The 16,691-nt window shown below is 39.5% G+C and overlaps 13 protein-coding genes across 13 annotated transcripts; 4 read left to right on the top strand and 9 right to left on the bottom strand.

Moving 5' to 3' along the window:
- Nucleotides 1-22: 22 nt before the first annotated feature.
- On the bottom strand, nucleotides 23-2,440 carry M896_041670 (ubiquitin fusion degradation protein 2; the record flags this gene model as incomplete). The annotated part of the gene is made up of 1 exon (XM_014708525.1): nucleotides 23-2,440. One exon carries the CDS (start codon nucleotides 2,438-2,440, stop codon nucleotides 23-25), a length of 2,418 nt encoding a protein of 805 aa, XP_014564011.1.
- A 158-nt stretch (nucleotides 2,441-2,598) lies between these two features.
- On the top strand, nucleotides 2,599-3,633 carry M896_041660 (SWIB domain-containing protein; the record flags this gene model as incomplete). The annotated part of the gene is made up of 1 exon (XM_014708524.1): nucleotides 2,599-3,633. One exon carries the CDS (start codon nucleotides 2,599-2,601, stop codon nucleotides 3,631-3,633), a length of 1,035 nt encoding a protein of 344 aa, XP_014564010.1.
- Nucleotides 3,634-3,738: 105 nt separating this feature from the next.
- M896_041650 (amino acid permease) lies at nucleotides 3,739-4,953 on the bottom strand (the record flags this gene model as incomplete). The annotated part of the gene is made up of 1 exon (XM_014708523.1): nucleotides 3,739-4,953. The coding sequence occupies one exon, from the start codon at nucleotides 4,951-4,953 to the stop codon at nucleotides 3,739-3,741; it is 1,215 nt and encodes a 404-aa protein (XP_014564009.1).
- A 404-nt stretch (nucleotides 4,954-5,357) lies between these two features.
- Nucleotides 5,358-5,717, top strand: M896_041640 (translation initiation factor IF1A; the record flags this gene model as incomplete). The annotated part of the gene is made up of 1 exon (XM_014708522.1): nucleotides 5,358-5,717. One exon carries the CDS (start codon nucleotides 5,358-5,360, stop codon nucleotides 5,715-5,717), a length of 360 nt encoding a protein of 119 aa, XP_014564008.1.
- A 20-nt stretch (nucleotides 5,718-5,737) lies between these two features.
- Nucleotides 5,738-6,715, bottom strand: M896_041630 (subunit beta of pyruvate dehydrogenase; the record flags this gene model as incomplete). Its single annotated transcript, XM_014708521.1, has 1 exon — nucleotides 5,738-6,715. One exon carries the CDS (start codon nucleotides 6,713-6,715, stop codon nucleotides 5,738-5,740), a length of 978 nt encoding a protein of 325 aa, XP_014564007.1.
- A 242-nt stretch (nucleotides 6,716-6,957) lies between these two features.
- M896_041620 (uncharacterized protein) lies at nucleotides 6,958-7,608 on the top strand (the record flags this gene model as incomplete). The annotated part of the gene is made up of 1 exon (XM_014708520.1): nucleotides 6,958-7,608. One exon carries the CDS (start codon nucleotides 6,958-6,960, stop codon nucleotides 7,606-7,608), a length of 651 nt encoding a protein of 216 aa, XP_014564006.1.
- Nucleotides 7,609-7,698: 90 nt separating this feature from the next.
- M896_041610 (valyl-tRNA synthetase) lies at nucleotides 7,699-10,443 on the bottom strand (the record flags this gene model as incomplete). Its single annotated transcript, XM_014708519.1, has 1 exon — nucleotides 7,699-10,443. One exon carries the CDS (start codon nucleotides 10,441-10,443, stop codon nucleotides 7,699-7,701), a length of 2,745 nt encoding a protein of 914 aa, XP_014564005.1.
- Nucleotides 10,444-10,537: 94 nt separating this feature from the next.
- On the bottom strand, nucleotides 10,538-11,503 carry M896_041600 (alpha-1,2 mannosyl-transferase; the record flags this gene model as incomplete). Its single annotated transcript, XM_014708518.1, has 1 exon — nucleotides 10,538-11,503. The coding sequence occupies one exon, from the start codon at nucleotides 11,501-11,503 to the stop codon at nucleotides 10,538-10,540; it is 966 nt and encodes a 321-aa protein (XP_014564004.1).
- Nucleotides 11,504-11,749: 246 nt separating this feature from the next.
- On the bottom strand, nucleotides 11,750-12,256 carry M896_041590 (uncharacterized protein; the record flags this gene model as incomplete). Its single annotated transcript, XM_014708517.1, has 1 exon — nucleotides 11,750-12,256. The coding sequence occupies one exon, from the start codon at nucleotides 12,254-12,256 to the stop codon at nucleotides 11,750-11,752; it is 507 nt and encodes a 168-aa protein (XP_014564003.1).
- Nucleotides 12,257-12,309: 53 nt separating this feature from the next.
- M896_041580 (subunit A of DNA topoisomerase VI) lies at nucleotides 12,310-13,251 on the top strand (the record flags this gene model as incomplete). The annotated part of the gene is made up of 1 exon (XM_014708516.1): nucleotides 12,310-13,251. One exon carries the CDS (start codon nucleotides 12,310-12,312, stop codon nucleotides 13,249-13,251), a length of 942 nt encoding a protein of 313 aa, XP_014564002.1.
- Nucleotides 13,252-13,353: 102 nt separating this feature from the next.
- On the bottom strand, nucleotides 13,354-14,883 carry M896_041570 (translation elongation factor EF-1 alpha; the record flags this gene model as incomplete). Its single annotated transcript, XM_014708515.1, has 1 exon — nucleotides 13,354-14,883. One exon carries the CDS (start codon nucleotides 14,881-14,883, stop codon nucleotides 13,354-13,356), a length of 1,530 nt encoding a protein of 509 aa, XP_014564001.1.
- An 85-nt stretch (nucleotides 14,884-14,968) lies between these two features.
- Nucleotides 14,969-15,997, bottom strand: M896_041560 (actin-like protein; the record flags this gene model as incomplete). The annotated part of the gene is made up of 1 exon (XM_014708514.1): nucleotides 14,969-15,997. The coding sequence occupies one exon, from the start codon at nucleotides 15,995-15,997 to the stop codon at nucleotides 14,969-14,971; it is 1,029 nt and encodes a 342-aa protein (XP_014564000.1).
- A 75-nt stretch (nucleotides 15,998-16,072) lies between these two features.
- M896_041550 (uncharacterized protein) lies at nucleotides 16,073-16,546 on the bottom strand (the record flags this gene model as incomplete). Its single annotated transcript, XM_014708513.1, has 1 exon — nucleotides 16,073-16,546. The coding sequence occupies one exon, from the start codon at nucleotides 16,544-16,546 to the stop codon at nucleotides 16,073-16,075; it is 474 nt and encodes a 157-aa protein (XP_014563999.1).
- Between the last annotated feature and the right edge of the window lie 145 nt (nucleotides 16,547-16,691).

Genomic DNA, 16,691 nt, shown 5'->3' with positions numbered 1-16,691 from the left:
ATAATATCTGCTAATCACAGACTCATAAATCTTTTGATCGCCTGTACTCGTTCATCCTTTTCTTGAACTCCTCATCTTCAACCACCATATCGTCATTGAGTGGCATCCTGTTAAATGGATCAATACCTCCGTTCATCATCAGCATATCATATGTCGACCTGTCCACTGTAATCCTTGATGTCAGCAACTTCACTGGATTCTTTATTGGATTGAATGTTAATGGATCAATAAACTCATCAGGCACAAGTTCTACTATGTCAGACGATACGACAACCTTCTCAAGTTTACAAACCAAATCACGCAGCTCGCATATCTGAGCCTCTCCAATCAAATACTTACTCTCACATATCTCAAGTGCAGTGTGGAAAAATCCAATGTCAAAATACATCCTGTCATTTGCAACTGCATCTATAAACTTATTAGAGGATGTTTTTATATAAACCATAACCATTCTTTTCAAAAGACTTTTTGCATCAAATCCATACTTCTCAGGCGACTTTATCACAAGATCTGCGCACTTTGGCCCAGTGATTATCTTCAGGTTACAGTTCAATACCCTTACAAAGTTGAATATCATCTCTTCTACCAAAAACAGATCAGGTCTTTCATCAAGGATGTGCATAAACAGATCAAAGCATCCATTAACATACATAAAACATCCCTTTGCCTTGTTTGTTAGAAAACGTATCATCTTTTTTAAAGACCGTATTCTTTCCTCTAAAGCCTCAATTTGTTCATCATTCTCATACTCATCTACACTCTTTTCCTTTATATTTTTGAGCTCGACAATCTGTTCATCGAGTGCCTTTGAATCTTCCTTTATCTCCTTGATCGAGGACAACCCCTCAGATAACCTATTCTCAAAATCCTTCATCATGCAGTTGATAAAAGTCACATTTCTCTTGCATATGTTCATCTTTGAGAATACTTCCCCATCCTTCAGAATTGTATGTATCACACACCTTACATCCATTCGTGTCTCATCCCTCTCCAGTGAGTTATAGTAATCTATGATGTGATTGATCATTTTGAACTTTATCGAACTGCTTCTGTGACTCAGAATCTTCACCACATCTTTCTTGAATGCAAGGCTCTTCCAGGTCATGATGCCCTCCATCACCTTCCACAGCGATTCAGAAATATCGGCAGATCGGACAATTTCAAACATCATCTCCTGCATCCACAAAAACGTCTTGTAGTAGAAGTCTGGCCATGGATATTCAACCTCTGCTGTGTATTCCGCAATAAACTCAACAAAATCCTTCTCGTCTACAAATAGATCAGTTGCAAACAAAAGTCCGTTCAATGCACTTATCTTCGAGTTTATTCCCTTTCTGTACGCCTCTACCCTTTCTCCTCCTTCACCTTCAAATGTGCGGTACTCATATGCAAGTGTCTTTACATACTCTCCAAACTTAAAATACGATACCTGCATCATATGAATTTTGGAGAAATAGCAGAATGTCGGAAACGAGGTTAATGAAATCTCCTCCACACATTCCGGATCAATCTTCTCAATCATCTTTTCGTCCACTATCTTTTTGTTAAATCTGCTCATCAGCATGCATAAATTAAATGCAAATCCATCACTTATGTTCACTTTCCAATCAAAAACTGTCTTGCTTCTTTCCTTACTGATATAGACCACCTTTGAAATGTATCTCATGAAATTATGTTTTACATCTGGCGATGCACGTATTGCTGTGAATATCACGTCGTACATCTTGTATGAATATTCGCTAAGTGCACGGTATGCCTTTCGTGACATTTCAATTACATCCTTCGTTTGCATTCCGAAATACTCCTGTACGGGCACTCCATATTCGCACTTCTTGTAAATAAAAGGTTCGAAAAATCCATCCAAAAAACATGCATGCTCACTCAAAACCCCAAAATGCATCGGAACGCCAATTTGCTTGGCATAAACTAAGCCACTGTCTCCCAATCCCCAGTATTGTTCGTTTCTTAACTCTTGAATCACATTCGGAAGTCCCATAAGCACGCCAAGCGCAGCCACATACCGCCCTGCATCAGACATTATTTCTGTTTGCGAGCATCTGAATGATAGTCCATATATCATTGGAACAAAGACCTTTTGTGCAATCCCTTCTACTTCTCCCAGTCGTTCGAAGCAATCCACAGCATCGAAGTACTCTGCCTCAAATGCATTCGTCAAGAGAGGAAGAAGCGACATCACGCTGCTTGCCATAATTACTGTTTTTGAGTCATTGACAATCATTGAAATAGTATCAATGAAAAACCTGATGCATTCATCGTTGTATGATGCTTTGTATCTTGATATAATGTTTTTAAGAACATCTGTAGATGTATTATTGATAAAAGACAACCGAATACATTCAGCTTCATCTTCATCTACAATCTCAGTATCGCCAGTAGAATTGTCGAGCCCAAACATTTCATAGAGCTCTTTTCGATTCATTCAGGGTTTAAGCACACAAAACAATTCAATGGCAAGACCATATAGTGCTGATACTGATGTACAAGCATTTGCTGCATATGTGATGAACTGACAACATATACAATGTGTATGGAACTCACATGTTTTGCAATAAGTTTGCATGAATAGCCCTGGCTGTAATGAGTGACGGCGTGGATGAAAAGTTACGAAGAATTGAGAAGGAAGTTGATAAGATGTGCTTGCAAAGGAAGTTGAGCATAGAAGCAGAATATCTCAAGAGAATAAAGTGCAGAAAGACTCTGAGATGCTATGTAAAGGTTGAAGTGAACAACGGCATGTTTATACGGATGGACAGCAGGGTAATTAATGACTATAAGAGCGGAGGAGAAATGAAATTTTCAGATGTAGTGAAGAGATTCTGTGTTGTATTGAACAACAACATTCGCTCCACATCTGAGCTGTATACTGAGCAATTTGAAACTGATGGTATAAACGAAGATATACAGCATGATGTAAAACATGATACAAGTCATGTCAGCAAAAATATGGATGTAAATGATTTTTTTGAATGGGCAAAAGGTAAAGAAGACATAGAGGCATTTGAAGTGAGTACGAAGAAAGAGCCAGAAAGCATAAGATTGATTTTTGAACTTGAGAATCCAAGAGACATCTGGAGACTTTCGCCAAAGTTGAGTAAATTACTGATGAGATACACAGATACCAAGCCAAATGTAATCACACATCTGTGGAGATATGTTAACAAGAATGGATTAATGAAAACTGGATCTGACTTAGTTAAGTGTGATGGATCACTTAAAGAGATCTTAGGCGTAGACGAATTTGTGTTGACTGAACTCACAGATATGATTGTGCCGCACCTTCTTCCCCTTGATTTCTTGACTGTGAATGTTCCTGTACAACATGGATACACCAATATATTCGACATTCCATTTGAATGGGACGATTTGTATCAACATCCAGTGTTGTACTCAAAGAGGATACATGCAGTTGATAGGAAGATTGAATCTCTCAGACAGATTCTGAAGAAATGTGAAGAGCGAGAAAAGGTTTTGAATGAGTTTGCAAAAGATCCTGTGCATTTCATTAACAAATGGCTATGCATCCAGATGAATGAGCAGTGCCACAGAACCTTGTTTTTCCGCAATGAGGAGGTACAGAAAGGAATATTTGAGCTATTAAAGAGGTTGGAATAAATTATTTCCTGTAAGACACATCAAATCCATCAATAAACCTTTAATAATTAAAAGACTACACTGATTCATCCAATCAAGATCGGATTGGAGTCAACCACAGAATAATTACAGTATGTCAAGTGTCATGTACACCATGGAAACAATGCTGCCTATTCCCATGACTCCTGCCAGAATCGTTGTTATACTTACATTTTTCTTGGCAAACAAGTAATATATTGAAGGATACGTAAAAGATGTTAAGTTGATCGCAGTTATTGACACAAACTGCAATATGGTGTCAATATTGAGATCCTTCATCAGCGCAAGCAAAAGAAAGGCGGCCATAACTACATAGATCACCCTCTTCCAAAGCATATCTACGTTTCTGCTATCCTTTGCCATGTAGCTCAGTATGATCTCGCACATCGGGTTCATTTGCATAGGAAACGCTCCAAACAAAACCATTATTGCCCCAAAGCATGCAATCTTTGATGATATTGCATATGAGTCAATTGTGTGTTTTTTCAGGTATATGTTGATGTTACTGCTCGGATCAATCAGCAAGTCTATCACAGACCCTCTTATTGAATCTCCAAAGACAATGTATCCACACAGGCCAACTGTTCCGTATATCAGTGTTCCAAAAAGCGATGCTCCCAGCGCCACCTTCACAATACTGCCTACTGTCTGCACCTCCAGCTCAGTGTATGTCTTCACCATGTTTGCCTGGCATGACAGTGCTAGAATGAAGTATGAGATTCCACTTGAAAAGTTAGGTCCATGCATCTTGATTAGCTCGTCTGAGCATGTGTCTCCTATGAATACACAGTATGCAACCATCAGCAGTGCAAGATAGCTCACAGAGAGAACTGTAATGTACGATGAAATCTTAAGACTTGACAAGTTCTTCTTCAGAGACAATAAACAGAAAGGAACAAGCATCGCTATAACGATCGCCTTCCTTCCCATCTCAGAACTAATATCTGCATATCCAAAGAAAGACACAATCACCTTTTGTATAAGTCCTGCAAGGTATCTGTAGAAAAATATGTTTGATCCAAAGCAGCTGACAAACGTAGAAACATCCACCAGAATTTTCAAATACTTCGATATGTGCGATGCAAGAGACGAGTATGTCGGCACACTGTCCTTAGACATGCGTGCTGCTACTGAAATTGCAAACAGTGAAAAAAATGTCAGAAACCCCACAAAGTTAATCAAAATAATACCCCTGACATATCCCACATTTTGGAATGCAACCGGCATGAAATTGATTCCTGTGCCCATCATTGAAGTCACCATCGTTACCACAGCGGAGATCGTTCCTAGACTATCTTTCATTATTGGGGTGATCACACGTCTTGTTAAACAATATATCTTCATACCATAAATGGAACATACAAGCAGTAATAAACTGTCAAGTATGACAATAACCGAATCAAGACATAAAGATAGATACAACAAAATCAAACATGATTAATTGAACAATCAGATCCGCAGCTCATTATCATAGATGATATGTTATGTTAGTAAAACACTATTAAGTATTATGCGTATATATGAATTATTATCTAAATATGTTATTACTCGCACCTGATTAGCCTATTTGTATGGATACAGCATATACATTCAGTATTTTGATATATCATACGCAGGAATTACATCAAGCCCCGAGACGTGTAATAATAATAGAAGTTATGTCTATGCTGATGAGATGATAAAATTGCAATACTCTTGCCCAGATAATGGGGGGTAAGAGGGGAGATAAAAGCGGAGACAGAGCACTTGCGTTTGCTGAGGAGGAGCAGACAACGTATGGCCAAATAATTGCACCGCTTGGACAGTGTATGTTCAGAGTAAACTGCTCTGATGGCGTTGCAAGGATAGCAAAGATACGTGGAAGAGATTATAGAAGAGTTAGGATGGGACCTGGCGACATAGTGCTGCTACGCATAAGAGATGGCGATGATAAGAAGGCAGACATCGATAGGAAATACATGCCCAAGGAAATCAAGATCCTGAAGGACGATGGCGAGATAAAAGATGATACCTTCTCAATAGATGATCAGGGATTTGCATTGATTGACTTTGAAGAAATGCTTTAGTAGAATAAAACGGATATTATTTATTGTTTCTTTCTGTATGTATTTATAACTGCTTCTACAACATCAAGATGTGTTGGAAAAGACATCTTCTCTAGGTTCTCAGAGTATGGCGTTGGAATATCTTTACCGCTTATCCTTTGCACAGGTGCCTGTAGAGAGTCAAAACAGTTCTCGTGGATAATTGCAGAAATTTCAGAGGCTATGCTGAAGGAGGGCCATGCATAGTCAACAACAAATACATTTCGTGTTTTCATGGCCGATGCAACAATGGTTTGCTTGTCTATGGGCCTTACAGATACAAGGTTGATGACCTCTGCTGATATTCCGTTTGTTCTTAACAATTTTTCAGCCTCCAGGCAGATCTTTACAGAAATAGAAACGCCAATTAAGGTAACATCTGCTCCAGCAACCTCAATAACAGCTTTATCAAGCTCTTGCACATATTCATCTGTAATATCATCATACACATCATCGTAAAGTGTCTCATTCTCAAGAAAAACAACCGGATTGTTATCTCTGATTGCTGCTTTCATTAAGCCTTTGTGATCTCTGGCTGTGTATGGAGCAACCACCTTCAGTCCTGGAATTGCGCCGTAATACCCGCAGAAGTCCTGTGTATGCTGCGCTGCGTATCCCGGATTGAATCCATTTGGTCCTCTAAACACAATCGGACAGCTAATCATTCCTCCAGACATATACAGTGTCTTTGCACATGAGTTGATTATGTGATCTATTGATTGCAGAGCAAAGTTCCATGTCATGAACTCAACTATTGGTCTCAGTCCAAGATAAGAAGCACCTATGGCCAATCCTGTGAATCCCATCTCACTGATCGGAGTATCACGAACTCTCCAACAGCCATATTTGTAATAAAGGCCTCTAGTAACACCGTGGCATCCTCCAGATACACCAACCTCCTCCCCAATCACAAACACACGCTCTTCTCGCTCCATTTCTTCCTCAATTGCCTGATTCAATGCATCTCTGACAGTAATCATGTGTTTTGTATTTGGTATCTGGTTATTATTGATGTGTTTCAGATGTACCTGCTACTCAATGCATAACATCACATGCGATTATATTTAATCTTTGCATTAATTCTAGTAAACATTACATGATACTAAAGTATTTTGTAAGTTAAATAATCATTCATGCATGAATGACTTGCTTTTCTATATACACGTTCAACCAACAACCCACAAGTATTATAGATGACTGTGGTAACCCTTGAAAGAAAAGAATGCCTAAACTAACTCCTACAAAGAAAGTATGGATGTCGCTGAATATGCTGTTTGTGGCAAACTACTCACTGTACGTAATTCTCCATTTGCTAAGAATTCCTCTGTATCCACTTCCGAACTTCGTCAACGTCATGAGTCTGGTGTTGTCTTATTCTATATCGTTGCTTCCGCATCTATCTTCAATAGGTGAAGTGGTTGCACAGCCAAATGTGTATTGTATCGCAGTCTTTCTTACTTTTCCTCACGAAATGCTCCTACTTCCGTTCTATTTGCTGGCGATATATCACATGAGCTCATTTGTGTTGTCTAATAGAAAAATATTCGAAACATCATGTATTTATCCAGTGTGTGTGTCACTGTCTGCACATCATGTTGCACTTGGTAGACTGGCATTGCTTGCAGAAGCATTTACTGTTCCAGTCTCGTTCTTGATGATCTTCTTCAGGAAGTCTAGCATTGTCACATGCACGGCGCTTGTTGCAATGGTGAGGCAGCAATACTTCACCAATCCAGCAATGAAGAGTGTGTTTGGAGAAATACGTGTGCTCATGGACAAGTGGATCCTTAGTTGTCCAGCTGATATACAGGAATACTACCGGAAAGGCAGAGATTTTTTGGTGTCCACTCACACAGCCAAGAAGCTAAATTAAAGCATATGTGTTTGTCTTTGAATCATAATCTAAAACAAAAGAGCACTTACATCTCCACATGAATCCCAATAAAACATAAGCAATGTTCTTTTATTCAATTTTCCGAAGATATGCTTTTGTGCCTCCGAAGTCCAAGAACCTCTCGTCATAATCGCATAATATTTCAACACTGCATATCCTTCTACAAAGCAGATGGATAAATTTCAAATCATGGTGGTTAATCTCAGGTCCAGGGACAATCTCAAGCACATTCATTCCTCCAGGCCCATTCGTCTCCAATAAACCTCTCAGATGCTTCACCAGTTGTAATGTTGCACCAAAATTATTGTTGTGAGCATTACCATCACTTACTGGATATTCCGATGTTGAAATTGATGTATCAAAGTAGCTTGAAAACACTTCTTCAGTAATAAAAGGCATGAACGGATGAAATATCTTCATAGAGTCAATAAACACTGTCAGTAAGACACTGACATACATCTTTTCCTTGTTTCCTTTCACAATCTCAATAAAAACATCGCAAATGTCATACATAAAAAACTGATGAATTGCCTGTGTTGCCTCCATAAACTTATACATCTCCATCATCTCTTTGACATACTCTATTGTTTCGTTTCTTTTCATAAGGATCCATTCAATCGGCCCAGAATCAAATCCATTAGTAAGGTCAGAGACATTTAAAGTATACTCTGCATATCCACATTCAGAGCTCAGGCAATCCTTTGCTTCATCAACCATCATCTTAACAAACTTTTGTGCATTCCAAATCTTATTGCAGAACCTTCTGTATCCTTCAACCCTAAGCACATCTAAATTAATGTCTTTCATTCCTGAAGTGTAAGAGAGTAACGTAAAACGAAGTGCATCTGCACCACATCTAGGTATTCCGTTCGGAAAGTCTTTACGCAAAGCTGCTTCAGCAACTTTCACTTCCTTCTCATCAAGGTTTCCACTCTTCATCGTTGCAATAAGTTCATTCAAGCTGCATCCATCTATCACAAATATCGGGTCTATCACGTTCCCAAGACTTTTGCTCATCTTTCTTCCATGTGCATCCCTAACTATCCCATGCAGAAGAACCTGATCAAACGGGATCTTTCTCGTAAGTTCTATCCCTAGCATTGCCATCCTGGCAACCCAGAAAAAAAGAATATCACTACCAGTCTCAAGAAGCGTAGTTGGATAATATCGCGCATAATCATCTGCTATATTAGGCCATCCAAGCACTGCAAATGGCCATAGCCCAGATGAAAACCAGGTGTCTAATACATCCTCGTCCTGCTCCATTTCATCAATTGTACACTTGCACTCAGGATACTCTTTTCTCATCTTCTCATACGCCTCTTCCTTCGTTCTTCCAACTACCCACTGTCCATCAGATACTCTATACGCTGGTATCCTATGTCCCCACCACAACTGCCTTGATAAACACCAATCTCTTATATTCTCAAGCCACTTATACCATTGCTTCTCAGCACCTGGTGGTAGAATATCCATCTCACCATTCCTAACCACATCAATTGCTTTTCTTGCCATCTCCTTACAATCCATCCACCACTGACTTTTGATCATAGGCTCAATAACATCATTCGATCTAGAGCATCTTGGAATCACTTGAGGATGTCCTTTCTTACCCACATACAGTCCCATAGACTTAAGATCGCATATAACCGCCTTCCTAGCTTCAAACCTTCCAAGCCCTTTAAACTCTCCCTCAACACTCACTTTATTATTTTCATCAAATACAACAATACATTCAAGCCCATGTCTCTTAGACAACTCAAAATCATTTGCATCATGTGCAGGTGTCACCTTCAGTACGCCCGTTCCAAAACTCATGTCTGCATAATCATCAAATATCACAGGAATCACTCTCTTTGTCAATGGATTCACTCCATACACCTTTGTATCTCGAGATACATCTCCAAACATCTTCCTTATCCCATCACTGCCAAATCGTTCGTCATTTGCATTCGCACATATAGCTGTGTCTCCAAGAATCGTTTCAGGTCTTGTGGTTGCTATCTCAACACTTGGTAGTTCACTAACACATCCTTTATATTCTGCACATGTAGTTAATGGATACTTCACATGATAAATGACTCCAAACTCATACATACCTCCATCAACCTGAATAACAGTATTCGGTTCAATCTCTTCATGATTCACCTCAAGATCACTTATAGTCGTACACAACTTCCCACACCAATTCACTATCTTTGGCTCCCTGTATATCAGTCCTTTCTCATACAATCTCACAAAAGCCTCACTAACTGCATCACTCATCCCAGGATCAAGAGTAAATCTTTCCCTTGAAAAATCAACACTGGTACCCAGTCTCTTAAACTGCTCATATATCTTACTTCCATGCGTATTCTTCCATTCCCATGCTCTCTTCAAAAACCTTCCTCGATCAACATCAACCACTCCTTCCTTGGCCAATTGCTTAGAAACAACACTTTGTGTTGCTATTCCTGCATGATCGGTCCCGGGAATATACAGAACTTCATATCCACACATCCTTTTATACCTGCATATCGCATCCTGTATAGAAACCATCATAGCATGCCCAATATGCAGATTTCCAGTCACATTTGGCGGTGGAATGGGAATAACATACTTCTTCTCACTGCGCATTGGCTTAAAAAGACCATTGCTCTCCCAGTACTTATACCATTTACTTTCAATCTCCATAGGGTCGTATCCTCCTGATTTGTACTCTCCTCTGGGTTTTGTCACACTCACTTCCTGTGTTTTCTTCTGTAGAAACTTCTCAAGCTTCTGTCTTTTCTTCTCCTCTTTAATCCTTTTCTTTTCATCTTTCTCAGATTCCATTCTCAGTCGGGACAAAAATACACCAAAAATATTCATCTAGTTTAATTTCATACTCATTTTATGCTCATTCATACAATATTTCATTATTCAATACTCATAACCTAGACCTCAGGTACTGGTTAATACATGCATTAAATGAAATGTCTTGTGAAGGCGTGGAGTCACATTTGCACTTCATCTTCATAGAGGCCTCCTTTGGACAATTCTTGAATGGAGGATGCTCATATCCCATGTCGCTGAAAAAATGCACCTGATTCTTGTCCAAAAATAGCGATGCAGCAATGCTGTGAACAGGCGCATCTCCCCATCTTTCATAGAAAAACCCTCCTGCCTTATCCAACCAGTCAAAGTACTTCTGATAAACATCGTTCCTGAAAATATCAAAACTTGCTATTTCAAAATTTGTCCAGAAATGGCATCCGTTGTACGACTTGTCTGCATTTAGCAAAAAATTGTTTCCATTCACCTTCTTCATTATATTCATATTGTTGGTAATAAACTTTACAACCTCTCCAAATAGATTGGGAATCGTCTCCATAAACTCTCCGAGAGATATCACAAACCCATACTTCTTGTTGCTTTCCCTCATGTACCTGAACGGATCATAGTCTATTTCACAGAGAAATCTTACATCAGGTTCAATCCTCCAGTAATATTCGTACTTTTGTACTAACTTATTTCTATAGAAAAATCCCGAAAAAAACCTGCACATCTTCCTATATGACAGTGATCCTCCATATATCACCTTCCTCTCCTCCATCTTCCTCATCTCCTCGTTTGCACGCTGCATATCTATCCATTCAGGAACCTCCCACTCATGTGCCTCCAGCTTTCCAAACTCAACATCACTCGACACAACCTCTCTGATCGATCTCTTGAAGTCTTCCGTAAACTCCTCATCATTCAGAAACACATACGGGTATCCAAACTTCCTGTTGAATACTTCCTCAAAATTCTTTATACTCCCTGTTATCCCATCCTTGTCTCCATTTCTGCATAAAATCAGTATTACTGCATTCTCTCTGCAAAGCACCAGACCAATAAGTATCAGAATCAGCATGTTATTCCTTACATCTCTCTTGATATCCATTGTTTGTTTATGCCAAATATCATCAATCAAAGAATTGTTCAAATTGTCTTATTCAAAATAATCATCAACTTTTACTCATCAACTTACTCTTTGAACTTCCTATTAAAAATCATTCTTCAAATCATTCTTGAAATTATCTCATTTAATATCCTCTTTGAACTTCTTATTCAAAATCATTCATCATCCTATCATCAACTTACTCTTTGAACTTCCTATTCAAATCATCTTATTCAAGACAAGAGCATTCACAATAGACTTTTCTATTCCACCCTTACTGCTTATCCACGAATCAATCCTTACAAACTTCTTTAACATATTCTCAATAGACTTCAATCCATGCTTCCCTCTTGAAATAATCAATGTGCCATTGGCTTTTCCATCACACATAATCGTTCCTACATCTATCTCTAACAACGGTGTGTCTGTCCATTGCATCTCTATATCACCTTTCATCTCATTACTCATGCATGCCACAAATCTATGGAACTCAATCGTAACCCGCTTTTCCACAGGAACGTCAATCTCAAAATCCATGTTCTCAAGCACAAAGTTCTCGCCATTTACAATATACATCGCATTCCCATCCAATCTAACTAAATACACCGGCTCCTTCGACATGTACTTGACTACTTTGAAAACACTCTTTTTTCCCTTATTGCGACTCATGCAAAGGTTTTCAAGCACTCGTGCAACCTTTTCATATGCTTCAATGGTATACAGCATTCAAACTGTCCGAGGGTTTCACCAATATGCATGATTTATGCCTCTGCAAAACAATGGAGTCAGATAAACAGACAGTTGCCGGTGCAATAAGACACGTAGTGGAGAAAATGCTCTGTAGATCATACGCAAAAAACACATTCATGAAGATCAAGCTCTATGAAATCCTGTTCGACATGGCGCTGTCAGGCACCACAAGAAACGAAAGAGAAATCTTCTACATGGCTGTAAACACATTTGGATCACAAAAATCACTGAATAGGCTTATTTCAGGCGTTATGCATGAAACAGGACTTTCAAAAGCCAATCTCGGCATCAGAAACACACTCAAAGGAACATTCATTGGAAGCATCGCGCTTATAAGAACCGATAAATCCAACCTTACTTCATCTGTGGAAAAATTATGTTCGCAATCACTCAGTCCACAGCTTATTCCAGATATGTCGTGTGTCACAGATGCATTTACACTTCATCCGATTATAGTGGTTGTTGAAAAAGATACAATCCTTCATAGAATCGCTGCTGTGCTCGCTGAAGAGCCTTACTTTAGTCAGATATTGTTTGTATGTGGCAAAGGATATCCTTGTAGGAACACAATAACATTGCTAAGAATGCTTGAGAAAAGCTCTGCTGCAATCCTGGGCCTTTTTGACTTCGATCCATTTGGAATCCATATATACAGCGTGTATAAATACGGTGCCAAGACATCATCAAATCTTGGAATCAATTCGATCCAACGAATAGGAATACATGCAGAACACATCACATCATATAACATATACACCTCTGACTTCATGGATCTTAACAAGTACGACATCTCCATGATCAACAAACTTGAACAAATAGATGAGCTTGCATCAGATGCATTATTCATCAAGCAATTGGGCAAAAAACTCGAGATGGAAGCACTCTTCAGCACATTCACCCACGTCATAAAATCAATCATCTCACAAAAACTCAAACAAATTCATTATGAGTCAAAACAACACCATAAATAAACCACTAATAGAAGAACTTTTAATATAAAACTCCTTCCAAATAAGTATTTTTGTTCAGGCTCCATCAAGCAATCACTTGCTGTTTCTGTTCACCCCTCACACTTACTTCTTCTTCTTTCCTGCTGCTGCTGCAGTAGCATCCTTGGCTCCTACAGAATCCGCAGTAATTCCATACTCACTCTGTAGCATTTCCGCTGTCAACGGTCGCACAATACTTCCAATAAACACCACTTGCTTAGAGTCCATCGCTGCAAACCTTCCAAGAGACGGGAACTCCGTTACAGAGTCAAACACTGCTGCCTTTTGAGGTATAATAACCACAGTTCCACTCTCTCCAGTCTCCATCCTCTCGGGATTCTCCTCTGCAATCCTCTGCTTATTCATCTTCTTCTTCAAAAATGCAACCACAGTAGACACTCCTAGCACTCCAAAGCATATGAACGGACTGTATCCTGCAGTAAATCCAGTAGGCCTATCTGTTACCACAATGTTAGCCTCAGCTGCTGGATACAGCTTCGCTGCTGTCTCATCGTCCTTGGATATCACATGTCCAGTCTTCACATGATCAAAGTCTCCCTTTGATGCATTCTTAAATGCTATTCCACAGTTCTCTCCACACTCAACCTCCTTCTTTGCCTGCCTATGAATCTCCAAACTCTTCACCTCAGTATACACACCTGCCGGCTGTATCACCACCTTCATATTCGTCAATATCTTTCCAGAGTCAACTCGTCCCGTGTACACATTACCAATTCCAGATATCTTGTGTATTCCAGATATAACTATCCTTAGCGGTTTGTCACTTGGTCTCTCAGGTGTCGTCTGGTAATTCAGTGCTGCCTCAAGCGTATGTATCTTTGGTGCATCCGGGTTCTTAGAGTCACTCCATCCCTCAAACCAATCATACTTCTCTCCATTCTCAATCAAATTCACTCCCATCTTTGCAGATATCGGTATTACTATAGGGTCCTTGTCAGGATGGCATTTCCTGATCACAGTCTTCACCATCTCCGTCCTCACGTCATTGAACTTCTTTGCTCTCTCATTCACAGGGATCGCAGGCGAGTCCATCTTGTTAATACACACAACCAGCTTCTTGCATCCAAGCACTCCTGCTATCATAATATGACTTTGCAGAGTTCCATTCTTACCAAGGCACGCTTCAAATCCATCAGCAGGCACAACTACTACTCCCACATCTGCCTGTGCTGCTCCAGTCACCATGTTCTTGATAAAATCAATGTGTCCTGGGCAGTCAAGAATATTCAATTCATACTTCTCAGTACTTGCCTTCACAAGAGTGGTAGTTATTGTAATTCCTCTTCGCCTTTCCTCTGCTGTCTTGTCAGTCACAAACGCATACTCAAACGAGTCCTTTCCATACTCCTGCGCCAGCTTCTTGTTCTTCTCAAGATCTCGGTCATTCACTGTTCCAAGTTTGTACAAAAACTGTCCAACTGTCGTACTCTTTCCAGAGTCCACATGTCCTATCACACAAACATTCAGCTGCTTCTTTTCATTGTTCTCAGCCATTGTAAGGGGGGGCTTAAATTTTTTTTTTATACTTCTCCATCTTTTATTCTGTAGTTCATATATTTCATTCAATACACTTTCATTCATTTCCATATTCATCTACTATCTGTAGTTTTCCATCACTCCATCTCAATACTCTAATTCCTTCACTTCTCCATCACTCTACTTCCTCTAAATATCCCCTCTATTCTCCTGCTTCCACTATCCATTCACTTCTCTTCCTATCAACAATTCCTTCTCCATATTCGTCATAATCCCTAATCCCAATATAAAGGCTCTTTGCACTTCCCATCGACCCAACTATAGATCCTCCACAAAACGTACTAAACCTATTCCTATCCACAGTCACCCGAATCTTCCACTTCGGCTTTTCCTTTTCAAATTCACAATTCATCATTGCCTCAATCCCTTTCATCATCCCTAATCCTCCACTCACCATTATATTCCCGGCAAGCATCGACTTTACTCCTCCTGCATTCATCTCAATCACCTCAATCACTATCCTACACACTTGCGTTATCTTCTCGCATATCTCTCTCCTTATTGCATCAAAATCAACCACTTTTCTATCTCTTAACTCATATCTCCATTCCATCATCTCTTTCTCTCCATATTCACATACCGCTTCCTTCACATATCTACATATCTCGTTCTTCTCAAACTCCCTTCTTTCCACAGGCATCGCTCCCCATACCTTTCCACTCTCTTTCTCAAAATCGACTCCTGCGCTCTCAATCGCTCTCCTCACTTCAACTGTAAAATCAATCCCTCCAACATCAATCTGCCTTCTACAAGTAATGAGTCCTTCAACAACACTGCATACCTGTGTGCTTCCTCCACCAAAACTCACCACCACTCCACTGCTTCGTCCATACGAAAAAACATCCAGAATCCCGCTCTTCACAAATAAAACAGAGCTGCACAATCTCTTCTCCATCAAATACCCTAGAACCTTCCTTTTCACCCCCTCTTCTTCCATACTGTTCTCACAAACCACTAACGACTCAGTATCCCTCGGAATCCCTCCACTCAATATCCCAAGGTACGAAGCAACATCCCCAATCACTGATCGCTTCACAGGCTGCACAATCTCATCCCTCCATAGCATTGAAGATCCATACACACTAGGCAACTTACTACCACAATATCCAATCTTATATGTCTCACTCCCAATATCAACAGTCGATGAAATCACATCCCCAACAACATACATCAAAGGGCTTGCTCTCCTATTCTCACATACTACTCAAAATACATTTAATACCATATTTGGTCGCTCTTCCCTTGTTCATGATAGAAAGCTGCTTACAACCTTAATAATCACATACACTACTATTCCAATAATCACTGCTGCAGACACAATAGATAGAATCTTAAATATCTTCACATTGTTCTTGCTTCTCTGTAGCTCATTCTTAAACTCCGCATTCAGCCACATCCCAAATATCATCTTCTTTCCTTCTTTGTCGCTATACTTCTCGTCACTATACTTCATAAGCTCATCCATCGAAACTATCACTACACCTTCTGGTGTTTTTGTAATGCATTTATCTTCCTCGCTCACATTCTTAGATTTTGCATTAACACTGTTCTCTGCTTTCAATTCAGGTTTCGCTGCGCTCAACTCTTGAGTGTGCATGTTTGTTCCTTCTATTATTTCACTCTTGTTCACTTCGGCTTTATCTACTTCATTTTTACTTATCTCTCCTTCAACTCCCTTAGAAATATCTGCTGAGTGTTTGCTACTCGTCTCCGTATTCATCTACTGCTCAGTCTTCCCATTCCATAATTTTTATACCTTAAAAGGGGTTTGCATACCTGACACTATCAATAAATATCACATCAATTCTCATAAATCACACATAAAGGAGAATTCACTCTTCGCTCAATCATTTCCATCGATTGAT

The sequence above is a fragment of the Ordospora colligata genome (assembly GCF_000803265.1).
Source record: "Ordospora colligata OC4 chromosome Unknown contig_04, whole genome shotgun sequence".
In the NCBI taxonomy this organism is placed as follows: domain Eukaryota; kingdom Fungi; phylum Microsporidia; family Ordosporidae; genus Ordospora; species Ordospora colligata.
The sequence above is the reverse complement of the archived record's forward strand: the minus strand, read 5'-3'. Positions and strand labels throughout refer to the sequence as shown.